General features: G+C 35.7%; 1 protein-coding gene across 3 annotated transcripts in view; it reads right to left on the reverse strand.

The window, feature by feature from the left end:
- TMTC2 (transmembrane O-mannosyltransferase targeting cadherins 2) overlaps positions 1–14,188 on the reverse strand; it is a 474,733-nt gene that overhangs the window by 70,581 nt on the left and 389,964 nt on the right. For all 3 annotated transcript variants that reach the window (XM_053585171.1, XM_053585173.1, XM_053585172.1), the window contains exon 10: positions 7,035–7,149. In XM_053585171.1, the coding sequence (XP_053441146.1) occupies positions 7,035–7,149 (115 nt within the window). The remainder of the gene's footprint in view (positions 1–7,034; positions 7,150–14,188) is intronic.

Consider the following 14,188-nt stretch of genomic DNA (forward strand, 5'->3'; position numbering starts at 1 on the left):
CCTGAGTAGCTGGGACTACAGGCATATGCCACTATACGAGGCTAGTTTTTCTATTTTTAGGAGAAACAGGGTCTTGCTCTTGCTCAAGTTGGTCTCAGCTTCCTAAGCTCAAGTGGTCCTCCTGCCTCAGCCTCCCAGAGTGCTGGGATTACAGGCGTGAGCCACTGTGCCTGGCAAGAGTGGACCTACCTTCATCAATTTGCTTTCAATATGATGATCAAAGGCCTTCATTTTATCTTTGAAATTTTTTTATTTCTCAATAATTGCTCATCTACTCCATGCTCTTTCAAAATTTTTTATTAACATGTACATACAGATAATTATATATGTATATATGTTATATTAAACTATAAGAACATATATGCAGCATAATTAAATATACTTATATAGACATAAATAAAACTGTATAATGTACTATATATTAAGTATATGCTATCATTCATATAAAACCATATGTACTATAATTATATAAAATAATTTTGAGCTTATATATATGTAACCAAACACACATACATACAATTACAAGTGTAATCCTAAGTGCCTTTGAGTTTCTAGGAAAATATAGTTTTTATTTAAATTATTAGCCTATTAAGTGTATAGTACCTATGTTGCTGTTAAAAATTCAGAGATCTGCAAGTATCTAATATACTCAATAATAGGATGAAACCAGCAGATGAACAATGATGTGTCCACAAGAGAGAAAAACACATTTAAATTCAAAAAGGAGGGTGGGGGAAGGAATGGGATGAGCTCTCACAAGGTATATGGCACATCTCCTGGGTAAAAGTCTTAACTGCACCTTGGACTGGACTTCACAAATGCAAACAATGTTACCTAATTGTATGTACCCTTGTATTAATCTGAAATAAAAAATAAATTAAAAAATTCAGAGATCCTATTAATCTCATAGTAATCTTTTCTGATATATTTTTCTTTCTACCTATTTTATTCTTACAGTTATTCTGCCTTAGTTGAGATAGACAGATTATATTGTGGTAATGCAAACATTCTAAATCTCACTGAAATAGACAACCAATTGAATAGCTTTCTGTGTAACAAAGGAAATGGTCAATATAGTAAATTGACAACCTACAGAATGGGAGAAAATATTTACAAACTGTTCATGTAATAAAGGTCTAATATCCAGAATCTATAAAGAACTCAAATCAGCAAGAAAAAAATAAACAACCTTATTAAAAAGTAGGCAAATTCGTGAACAGAATTTTTCAATAGAAGATAGACAAATGGCCAGATATATGAAAAAAAATGCTCAACATCACTAATCATCAAGAAAATGCAAATTAAAACCACAATGAAATATCACCTTACTCCAGTCAGAATGGCATTAAAATGTCAAAAAAGCAGTATGTATTGGCATGGGTGTGGAGAGAACGGAACATTTATACACTGTTGGTGGTACTATAAATTAGTACTCCCTCTATGGAAAACAGTGTGGAGATTCTTTAAAGAAATAAATATAGACCTATCATTCTATCCAGCAATCCCACCACTGGGCATCTACCCAAAAGTAAAGAAGTCATTTAATCGAAAAACACCTGCACTCCAATGTTTACTCCAGTACAATTCACAATTGTAAAGATGTGGAATCAACCAATGTATGCATCAATTTATGGGTAGGCTAACAAATTGTGGTATGCATATGCACCCCCCCCACTGTTGAGTACTACTCAGCCATAAAAAAGGAATGTAATACATCTTTTGCAGTAACTTGGATGAAACTGAAGACCACGCCCTTAAGCAAAGTTATCTCACGAATGGAAAAACTAACACCATATGTACTAATTACTGGGAGCTGAACAATGGGCACACATGTCTATCAGGTACAGTGAACACTGTTCAGGTGATGGGCACACTAATAGCATTATAAAAGTTATCCGGGTACATTTGTACTGTGTCAATATTTTGAAATTAAAACACACAAAAAAGACATCTAAGATTACCTCTCACTCATTCAACTCTCCAATGCAGGTGAAGAAGGGAGGTTTATGTCCCTTTGGTAACTTCAGTATCCATGTTTCTAAAATTTCCAAGTCAGAAAAAAGGGAAAAAATGAACTAGGGACATTGTCCCAAATGTCTTGGGACCTTCAAAAAAATAATACTTTGTTTTATATGGAATCAGAAAAAACCTCGAATAGCCAAGACATTACTCAAAAATAAAAACAAAGCGGGAAGAATCACGCTACCAGACCTCAGACTATACTACAAATCAATAGTGATCAAAATAGCATGGTACTGGCACAAAAACAGAGAAGTAGATGTCTGGAACAGAATAGAGAACCAAGAGATGAATCCAGCTAATTACCATTATTTAATCTTTGACAAGCCAATTAAAAACATTCAGTGGGGAAAAGATTCCCTATTTAACAAATGGTGCTGGGTGAACTGGCTGGTGACCTGTAGAAGACTGAAACTGGACCCACACCTCTCACCATTAACCAAGATAGACTCTCACTGGATTAAAGATTTAAACCTAAGACATGAAACTATAAAAATAGTAGAAGAGAGTGTAGGGAAAACCCTTGAAGAAATTGGGTTGGGCGAGTTTTTTATGAGAAGGACCCCCCGGGCAATTGAAGCTGCTTCAAAAATACACTATTGGGACTTGATCAAACTAAAAAGCTTCTGCACAGCCAAGAACACAGTAAGTAAAGCAAGCAAACAGCCCTCAGAATGGGAGAAGATATTTGCAGGTTATGTCTCCGACAAAGGTTTAATAACCAGAATCCACAGAGAACTCAAACGCATTAGCAAGAAAAGAACAAGGGATCCCATTGCAGGCTGGGCAAGGGACTTGAAGAGAAACTTCTCTGAAGAAGACAGGCGCGTAGCCTTCAGACATATGAAAAAATGCTCATCATCTTTAATCATCAGAGAAATGCAAATCAAAACTACTTTGAGATATCATCTAACTCCAGTGAGACTAGCCTATATCACAAAATCCCAAGACCAGAGATGTTGGCATGGATGTGGAGAAAAGGGAGCACTTTTGCATTGCTGGTGGGAATGCAAATTAATACATTCCTTTTGGAAAGAGATATGGAGAACACTTAGAGATCTAAAAATAGATCTGCCATTCAATCCTGTAATCCCCCTACTGGACATATACCCAGAAGACCAAAAATCACACCATAACAAAGATATGTATCAGAATATTTATTGCAGCCCTATTCATAATTGCTAAGTCATGGAAAAAGCCCAAGTGCCCATCGATCCACGAATGGATCAATAAATTGTGGTATATGTACACCATGGAATATTATGCAGCCTTAAAGAAAGATGGAGACTTTACCTCTTTCATGTTTACATGGATGGAGCTGGAACATACTCTTCTTAGTAAAGTGTCTCAAGAATGGATGAAAAAGTACCCAATGTACTCACCCTTATTATGAAACTAATGTAGGACCTTCACATGAAAGCTATAACCCAGTTATAACCTAAGAATAGGGAGAAAGGGGAAAGGGAGGAGAGGGAGGGGGAAGGAGGGGGATTAATGGGATTACACCTGCGGTGCATCTTACAAGGGTATATGTGAATCCTAGTAAATGTGGAATGTAAAGGTCTTAGCAAAATAACTAAGAAAATGCTACAAAAGCTATGCTAACTAATGTGATGAAAATGTGTCAAACGATCTATGAACCAAGTGTATGGTGCCCCACGATTATACTAATGTACACAGCTATGGTTTAATAAAAATAAAAAAAAATGCTTGAAATTTGAGGTATTTCTAATAGACTTGTTTCAATTCTAAGAAATGGATAAAGATATTTCTCTGTAAAGTAAGCTAATTGAAACTTTTGAAATACTTGATTTCGATTTGGCAGTTAAAATCAGAATAACAAATCAGAGGCATCAAAACAAGGCCCTCAGAGACCAGATATACTTTGAGGTATGGGAGTAATATTAACAATATTCACCAAACGCATTGGGCCTTCCCCCATTAGGACTACAGTAGGATTGCACTTGCCATCCTTTTTCAAAATTGGAGGCATACTGAGTCTTATTTGGATCACCTAATGTATATGAATGTGATACAGTCTACTGAGCCAGAGCCATAAGACTGAGTGTCCCATAAAAGATTTATCCCCTGATAGCTGGCCTTAGGACCTCACTTCTTCCAGTCCAACCTCCTTCAGATGAAATTAGTTTTTCTTTTACATTTGTAATTAGTGTTTTTTCTTCATTAATAGATTCTTTAGGTCATTTCATTAGGAGTATTTGAGAAAAAAGGAAAGACCAGTATGCTTGATCTAGCTTTTTTTTTTTTTTGGAGACAGGGTCTTACTGTCACCCCAGTAGAGTACAGTGACATCATTATAGCTCACCATAACTTCAAACTCCTAGCTCAAGTGACCCTTCAGCCTCCTGACAGTAGCTGAGAAGGAGCACATGCTAGAGTACCCAGCTAATTTTTCCATTTTTGGTAGAAAATGCTCAGGCTAGTCTCAAACTCCTGAAATCAAGTGATACTCCCAACTCGGCCTCCCAGAGTAGTAGGATTACAGGCATGAGCCACCATGCCCAGCCTCTATCTATAACTTAAACTATAAACTTTTCTTACCTTGCTGACTTTTTAGATTAGGTAAACCATTAATCCAGCTAGCCAAGTCACAATCAGGAAGATAGCACTCTTCTCTTCACATCTAACTGGTCACCAAACATTACCAATTTTGTCTCCTAAATCTCTCTCCAAAAAATACAGCTCTTGAGAAAGTAATTAACATCAAACTCAGTTTAGAACTATTTGGCATCCTCAGAGGATATTTTACATGTAACATTAAATAAGGAAAAAACCTGTATAACTAAACATTTTGATAAAACTGAATCAAAGGGAAACCACCAACTTTTCTTATTCTTTTTGGCAAACAAAGCCCTGAATGTGCTCAACTAAAAAGGAAAGAGATGGGTGTTTGGCTTGTATAGTAAGCACTCCAGAAGTACCTGATTTTGACAGAGCTGGAAAACAGAAAAGTGAAGTAAAAATGATCGTGAGGACTGCCACCACGATGACCAGCACACGCAGTCAGTTTGCTGTAGTTATATTTGCAGTTAGCATAGGAGGGCACTGGTTGATTCCAGCTTAATGAGAAATGCCCATTGCAGAAAGCTAGAGAAAAGGTTCTGAAAATACATCTTAAAGATTTCCACATCGCCAATGCACAAAAAAAGCATTTCACCGGTTCTAGTGTTATACTAACTAAGAAAAAGTTATAGGTGATATACTTAACAAGGACAATATTTGAACTATAATAGGTTTCCACTAGTAGATCTTGAATTCCAGATACTGTAGCAAAATGCCTTGATGAAAACGTCTATTATCATCAAGAAGATTTACACTATAGAAATTTGTGCTTTCTCATCCTTGCAAATGCTCTATTGTGACTAAAAATTTTTATTCATGAAGAATAAAACACCATGCTGTAATAGCACCTATCCCTTGTCATACAAATTAAGATATCTTTTGAAAATTATCCTTGCATTGAAAGCTCTTGAAGGTTGTGTCAGCTTATTTTATAAATATACCAATAGTCAACTGAGTCTTGCTTTCTTTTTGTCAGTGGTCGGCTTTCTCGAGTTCATCATAAAACAGATGCCTTAAGAAAGACACCTAAACATTATTGTGGAATGAACGTAACCACCTATAAAGCCTCTAAATCCTTTCAGCCAGGCTTTAGAATTCATATTTATAACTTAGAAAAATCCAGGTAGGAGGCTATTAAGATATAGTTATAATAATAATCTCAAATTATAAATTCAACCAATCTGTAACACTTGCCACTTGCTTTACATATTGGTTTGTGGGAGATGAGGGTAGCTGGGGGTATGTGATTATAAAGAACATAAAGGGTCCTTATGGGGATATTTATGATGATGGAACTTTCGCTGTATTTTGACTATGGTGATAGATAAATAAATCTATCTGACAAAATTATATAGAGCATACACACACACTGGGGTTACAAGTAAAACTGGGGGAACCCAGTAAGGCCAATAGACTGTATCAATATCCTGGTTGTGATGATGTATTACAGTTTTACAAAATATTACCATTGGGGAAACTGTAGACATGGTAAAAAATGATCACTCTGTATTATTTCTCAAAACTACATGCGAAATTTAGAATAATCTTACAATGAAAGTTGTAACAAACTAGTTCCTCTACTTCTCTCAAAAGTCCTCATTTTAAAACCATCCAAATGCGAACTGTTGTTTTTCTTCCTTTGTAAGAATGACCTACATAATTACAAATCTCTCCCTAAAAGCCAGGCAGACATAACGCAGTGTGGATGCCATTAATGAGGCATTTAGTAGGGATTTAATGGAGTGAAATTATCTTATAATCTTGTAAGTGTACACGTATAAGAAAAGGGGTGTATATATTGTTAACAGGCCAAAAAATGCATTTGAAGCAATCATATAATTGATTTGATTAAAAAAAATTCTTACAAACAACGACCTTTAACCTAAAGCACCACTTATAGATGCACTGATTCTCTTTATATTGACAAGAAAAATTGATGACCTACGTTTTATTGAAATTGGCCTTCTAAAAATAGAAGCTCTAAAGGTCTAAAAATGTTTTGATTACAGAGACATTGAGCATTTCCCAGACCTTAGTATATTTGCATTTGATAATCTTCTTCACTATCAAATGTTGAAATGTATCCACAAGCCACATTTAATATAATTAACATAAAAACACAAATACCGAGCTGGTGTTGACTAATTGACATGATGTTTTCTTTTGGAGACACTAGACAGTTATTAAATTTAATTTGCAGTTTTTCTTTTGTATTTTCTGACCAGTAGTCTCTGGAAAGCTGACAAAGAAGGTCACAGGCTCTGTACACTGTGCACAAACTATAATGAATAGTTCTAGTTTTTACCTGGTTAAGCAGCATGTTTTACCTTCACAATGTGGAATACGGTATTACAACAGTGAAATTCATATAATTAATTGCTTTCTAAAAGCCAGGGCATTGGTCTTCCAAGGTATGGTCGTAAAAAACTAACCTGAGCATATGGGCAGCATTAAAGACAACATCAAACTCCAAGCTGTCCAGTTCAGCTGCTCTTTTTGCCATCTCAGCCGCTTCTATGAGGCGACCTTCCTCCAGAAGAAACTGACCTGCAAAGTATGAAAGCCAGTGAGCTTCACGTCAGAAAATATTAGTCCTAGAAAACAATAAAGCTGCTATTAGAGAAAAATAGTACAGTGGTGAAGGTGGTTTGAAGCTAAAATTTTGCAACATACTCATTATTCTGACATTTTTTTATTTGCCTTTCTCTTAATTGTAGGATGTTTACAAGCTTGGTATTAGGTTTCTTACTTTTTTTTTTTTTTCTTAAATTCTCTATGGACTATTTAAATAAGAAATAAGGTGAACAAATTTAAAGACATATTACAAATAAGAGTGGATTTTAATTATTAGTAATCTACAACCGCTTCTGCCTCTGACAGGTGTACAAACAGGCATATTCATATTAAGATATATTAACTTTTTATATTTGAACAATGCTAAAATTATTGAGAGAATAAACACAGGAAGATAGGTTAAACAGTAACTCACTTTTGATTATACTAAGTAATAAAAATGGATAAATATTAACAAGTTCAGATTTTTGAGATTATGTTCTGGTCAGCTTTGCAAGGTTAGAATTATTGCAGATAAAGACATACAATCTTTAAAACCATACCTCGAGAATTATTATAGAATGCGATCCCAGAAACATACAGTAAAGGTAAAGAAAACAACAAAGGTCGTTCTCAATTACATATACAGAGACCATAGGCTGTGTTTTCATAGCTAGAGATTTATTAAGAGCAGAGGTAATGATGTTAAGCCTTCTCTGAGATGGATGTTGAAACACAAACAAAATCAAAGGATGACAGAGCTATGCAGACGGTACACAGGCAACTGCCAAGCTTACTGAGTTGTGGTCTAAATATCATCTCTTCTTGTTCAAGGTTTCCTGTCTGCTTAAAGTTCAAGAATTTGACAATATTAAAATACTTAACTTCTAAATATTTAACTTCTAAAACGTTAAAAATGGTAAATACTCTCTGATGGTCATGGAAAGAGCCCATTATTTGTTGTTAATCTAATAAATATCACCAATTACCTTCTAACCCAAAAGACTAGATCTCAAAAGGAGAAAACTATCTGTTGTAGAGATTTACGATAAACCACTGCTTGCATTTAAGTATTTCTAAACTTGGATTGGTTTAAAAAAAAAAAAAGGCAGTCAAGATAAGCCAAGGGTTATAAAGCCTAGTTATTTTAAACTATGTGACAAAGTTTTAAGAACATGACTTAGAGATTCCTTAGCTATTTCTACTAAATTTTTACTTTTTTCATGTAACATCTGTGCCTTTGTCATCTCCTAGAACAAATAAATGTAATTCCTGGATCAGAAAGTCATGAAGGCAGCGGTTCTCAACCTGTGGGTCAGGAACCACAGGAAGTATATTAAAGGGTCGTGGCGTTAGGAGGGTTGAGAACCACTGCCTTAAGGAAACAGAGGTATAAATAAGTTCCATTTAGAGATAAAAAAAAAATCGCTGTACATTCTAACTATACATATATATGAGATAAAACTTTAAAGTACATGTTGCTTTTTTCATTTAAAAAAAAAAAGAGAGAACTAGAATTAGGTATTCCATACTCAGCATACTCAAAAACCAGTACTGTCTCCTAAACATCTTAATAAAGACACAAGGCTAAGCTCATCCTTCATTCAGTTATGCTTACTATAGATTTTTAAAAATTATAACATAATATTAATTACTATCTGTCTTTAAAACATAATATTTGCCTATGTAAGTGCATTAATAAATATAGTACTTGTTTATGTGGTATTTACACAAAAGATAATGTAGAAAATTGTTCATTGTTCTTTTTCAGGCAGCTTTTAACTAAAATGCAATTTATATTAATAGTTAAAAAAAGCAACAATTATTTGAGTAATGGTTATTTTCTTTTTTTTTATTTTTTTTGTAGAGACAGAGTCTCACTTTATGGCCCTCGGTAGAGTGCCGTGGCCTCACACAGCTCACAGCAACCTCCAACTCCTGGGCTTAAGGAGATTCTCTTGCCTCAGCCTCCCGCGTAGCTGGGACTACAGGTGCCCACCACAACGCCCGGCTATTTTCTGGTTGCAGTTTGGCCGGGGCCGGGCCTGAACCCGCCACCCTTGGTATATGGGGCCGGCACCCTACCGACTGAGCCACAGGCGCCGCCCTGAGTAATGGTTATTTTCTTAAAGTTCATTACTCTGGACTATAGAGGAAAAAGGAGGCATGTTAGCTCTGATAAAAAGTGAAAACAAACAACATGAGACCTACTGGGTGTGTAGACAAACAGAGAGGGACAGCAGCAAGTCATCTAGAGATGACAGACCAAGAGAGAGACTGGCAGATGGAATAGCCATGCCCAATAATAAGTTTTGCCAGTGCCAAACACACCTTTCATGTTCAAAAAGGAGTTGACGCTAACTAATCGTGTAAAATCAAATTTGTGGTTTTTATCATAATTTAACTTTTTATGCTTTAAATTAGCTTTGTCATGCAGCATGTGCTTTGTGAAAAGCTTCCAAAAACTATAATGCATGAAATACATAACTTTAGTATTGTGAATGGTGACTGAAAAAAAATTCCCATGTGATCATTTTATAACAACCAAAATCATCCACCATGTTAATAGTCAGAAAAAGATCGCCATCTATTAATCAGATATTTGCCTAATACCCCCTCTCCCCATTGTGTCCTCAAAAGACCACAAATCTTAATAGCCCACCAGTGGTGTTCTACTAAGATAAAAGCATAAAATATTATGGAGCATGAATCATTTGGTTGACCGTTTAAACTGAATTTAAATATTTCAACCAAGATTGAAAATAAATTATTATTCTGCAACGTTATACAATGACTGTTTGAAGTCGAGCCTAGAATTGATAGAAAATAGAATAAATATTTCAAATATATGTATATAGAACCAACACAAGGAGGGAAAATGACTATAAAGTTTTTTCTTAATAACTATTTGAAGAACCTAAATTGAGATGTTATGGCAGGAATAATGAGAAAAAAAAAAAAAACTGCCCTCACCACTTCTGCAAGACTTCAACTCACACCAGTTTTATCTGTTATTACTTTCCCCATACACCTGCTGCTCCATGTCATGATACTTCCCGTAGTGTAACCTACTGCTTCACATCTTCGTTCCTCTGGGAAGCTAAGCTTTCTCGGCCTTAGAGGCTATTCTAGCTCAACCTTCACTTCTAGCTTACTTACCTACTATAAAAAGACCTCTTTCATTTTTACGCCCTAAAACATTTTCTTCTCCATGAAGCCTTCTTACACCAGTTTCCAGCAGTCTTAGAATGGCTTATGAATTTAGGTTTGCTGTAAAATAATTTATCAACTAAACCAAAGCACTTGAAAGAGTAAAAGTAATGATACCACTGATTATGCTGGAGCAAAGGTATAAACCAGAATTGTCCACCCCACTCTGTGTGGCAGAATGTAGAATTCTGTCCTTTCATCTTCGCCACCATTTTCATATTAAGGCATAGCAGAAGTGGTCAATATTAGCAGGAGAGACCTAAGCTCTCTTCACTGAAGAATTACTGTTGAGCCCACCAAGAATGAGCCAGCTTTTGAGTCTGGTGAGTAGAAGCAGCCACGGAGGCTCACATAGTGCAGGAAAACTACCTGACAAAGGCAGGACTTAAGGAAAGAAAAAAACGAGAGCAAGGCAGGCACATGGGGGAGTCCATCTACACTGGTGGATTCTCACAGGCTACACTGTTCATTGGTCTCCAGCTTTAGTGAATATCAGAATCACCAAGAGGATGTGAACTCAAACAGAGAGAAAGGCCCCATCTCCAGAGTTTCAGATTCAGGGGGTCTGGGACAGAGCCTGGGAATTGTAAACAAGTTCCCATGTGATACTGCTGCTGCTAGTCCAGTATCTACACCTTGAGAATGAGCATCTCATGGGCAAAATAACATCTGAGATGAGTTATCAGTTAGAATGAATTCCAGTACCAACTGCATCTGTCCTGCACCTCCCTATATTATGAGGCATAATGACGAGGTCACACTGATTTGTATAGATAGGAAGATACATATATACATGAAAACATACTCTTTAAATATGTGTGCTCTTTCAAACTCTTAAAATAAGAAGAGTTTTCTCCTTCCATGGAATGACATTTTTCCGAGAAATCGCTTCTCTTTCACATGCAGTAGACAAACACATTTTTTGTGTTTGATAATTGAGTAGAACTGCAAATAAAAAAACCCACAAAAATCTTAAATGAAATAGATTTTGTCCCTATGTTTGTGCTGTTGCTACCACACTTTGTTTCTGGGTTTTGTAATTTGTCTTACTCAAGTTAATTATCATTATCTTAATTGCCTCAAATCAAAGAGAGAAAAAAACCAAGATGACAAATTATAAAGAAAAAGTCCTTTCACTGGGGAAAAACAGAAGATGATATAAAATGAGGAAGTGTTCTCTAGAGAACTGGAGACAAAGGAGTGTAAGTCTCTTCACAGGCTAAAATGAGAAAAGGGAAAAAGCAAATGATAGTTTTGAATTCAACTGTTTCAGCATCAGAATGATACCATTTCTCCTCTGGACAATTCTTTTCACTGAACCATTTAAAATAGTTGGTAGATTTTTACCAACATTTCAATATCATAAGCCTGTGAGGACTGATCCTTCATTAATTCCTGGATTTAAAAAGCTGTCTGTAATGTAAAAATCCATAAAAATGTAAGCGGGCCTTAAGCCACAGGCTCAAATACTGCTTTGTAAAAATTCTACATATAAACTCCCTAGATTAATTGTGATTGGCACTTCTTATTAGAATACTGTTAAAAAATTCACTCTTATGATCAATGCAACTAAATTAAAGTGCTAAAATAATCTATAATAGGTGTCAGGATGATACAATTCTCTTTAGAAAAAAATCATTCGGATATACCTTTAAAAAATGTTCAAAGGCAACTGAAAATCTTTTTTGTAAAAGAATAACTGGAATAAGGCATTTGCATTAAAATGGTTCTCTTTGGAAGATGATATCTGGCCATCAAAATATGCATGTCTAGAATCATCTGACTTACATTGACCCCATCCTGGCTCAAGCCCTCGTCTCACCATGGATCGCAGCAAGGACCTTCTAAATGGTCCCCATACTTCTGCCCTTGACCCTAGAGAATATCAAAACAGTAGTCTGGATTATCTTGTTAAATGGAAATTATATTGTGTGATTCTACAGTGGATTCAAGAATCCTTATACTGGCCTACATAGCTTGATATAATCAGCAACCCTCCCTACTTTCTCTTACCATTTCTCTAACACATCAGACAAACAAAAGACTCTTGGTTCAAAGTCTTTTCATTAGCCATTCTGTCCACCCAAAACGTTCCTCCCCCAGGCATTACAATGATTCACTAGCTTCCTGGCACACTGTAGGGGATATAATAAATGCATATTCAATGAAAGGAGTAAATTAACTAAGGATATTCCTAAGTGCTAGGAGCTTGTCTTCAAAAGCAAGCTAAAATCTACCCAGCATATGTCACCAGGCACTTTTCTATTTGTATTCTTAAATATTGCAACGATTTTTAGGGCAGGGGTGCAGTCTATGGCTACACATGCTATCCAAAGGGGCTATTCACAGTGACGTTTCTATGAATGGTGCCTACCAGACTTAACAAAAATGGCAGCTCTGGTTTTAGGTCTCTGAATTTCCCCTCAGAACAAACAAAAAAATCCAGACATTAATCATACCTCCAAAGATATCTTAATTTCAGAGTAATTCAAACTATGTAATTTAACCAACATCTATTACATTGCATTTTATTGTGAAATAAATTCCCTCATCTGTGGATAGAAGAAGAAAGAATTTGAAAACAGGAGTTTGAAAGCTCTGAAAAATAAAAACAGTTCCAATTCACTAAGGAGAAAGATTTAGAGACAGTTTTTAATCACCAAACTCATACCAATTTGAAAAGGAGAATTTCACAGCATTAAGATGTGAGAAATCACAGGCTAAATACATCATTTCTGGATGGAGATTTTTATTTCTTTTTTTTTTTTTAATTTCAGATTAACATGAGGTTTCAAACAATTAGGTTGTAATGTTTGCATTATAACCAGGAGGTGTGTCATGTACCCTTTCCCTGTGTCCATTAAGTGGGAGCACACCTATCTCCCTCCCTCTATTCCTCTCCCCCATATTGAATTGAATCGAGTTTTTCTCTTATGTGGGTGTGTTATTAGATCATCTACTGGCTTCATATTAGTATTGAGTGCATTGGATACTTGCTTTTCCATTTTTGTGGTACTTTTACTAAGAAAAATGTGTTTCAACTCCATCCAGTTAATACAAAAAGATGTAAAGTCTCCATCTTTTTTATGGTTGAAGAGTATTCCATGGGATATATATATTCCACAGATATAGATACCATTCCTGGGTTGATGGGTACTTGGGTTGTTTCCATATCTTGGCAATTATAAACTGAGCTGTGATAAACAATCTGATGCAAATGTCCTTACGATAAAATACTTTTTCCCCCCTTCTGGGTAGATGCTTCATAGTAATGGGGCTACAGAATAAAATGGAAAGTCTTTGAGTTCTTTGAGGATTCTCCATACCTCTTTCCCAAGAGGCTGGGTTAGTTTGCAGTCCCACCAACAGAGTAAAAGTGTTTTCTTCTCTCCATATCCAAGTCAGCATCTACAACTTCAGGACTTTGTGATGTGGCCCATTCTCACTCAGGTTGGGTGATATCTCAGGGTGGTTTTGATTTGCATTGCTCCGATGATTAGGACGATGAGCATATTTTCTTATGTTTGGTAGCCATTCATCTGTCTTCACCAGAGAAGGTTCTGTTCATGTCTTCCCCAATGATAGATGGCAGTGTTTGCTCTTTTTGTTGTTAATTTGAGTTCTCTGTAGGTTCTAGTTACTAACCCTTTGTCAGATTCATAACATGCAAATACCTTTCCTCATTCTGAAGGTTGCCTATCTAATTTTATTTTTGTTCAACTTATTATTTAAGGTGAGTACATTAATACCTAAGTAAAGGGCACAAATAAAAGCATTGCTGGGATTTTTACAAAGTGACTATGGTTGTGCAACCAGCAATCAC

The sequence above is a fragment of the Nycticebus coucang genome, chromosome 3, assembly GCF_027406575.1.
Source record: "Nycticebus coucang isolate mNycCou1 chromosome 3, mNycCou1.pri, whole genome shotgun sequence".
Classification (NCBI taxonomy): domain Eukaryota; kingdom Metazoa; phylum Chordata; class Mammalia; order Primates; family Lorisidae; genus Nycticebus; species Nycticebus coucang.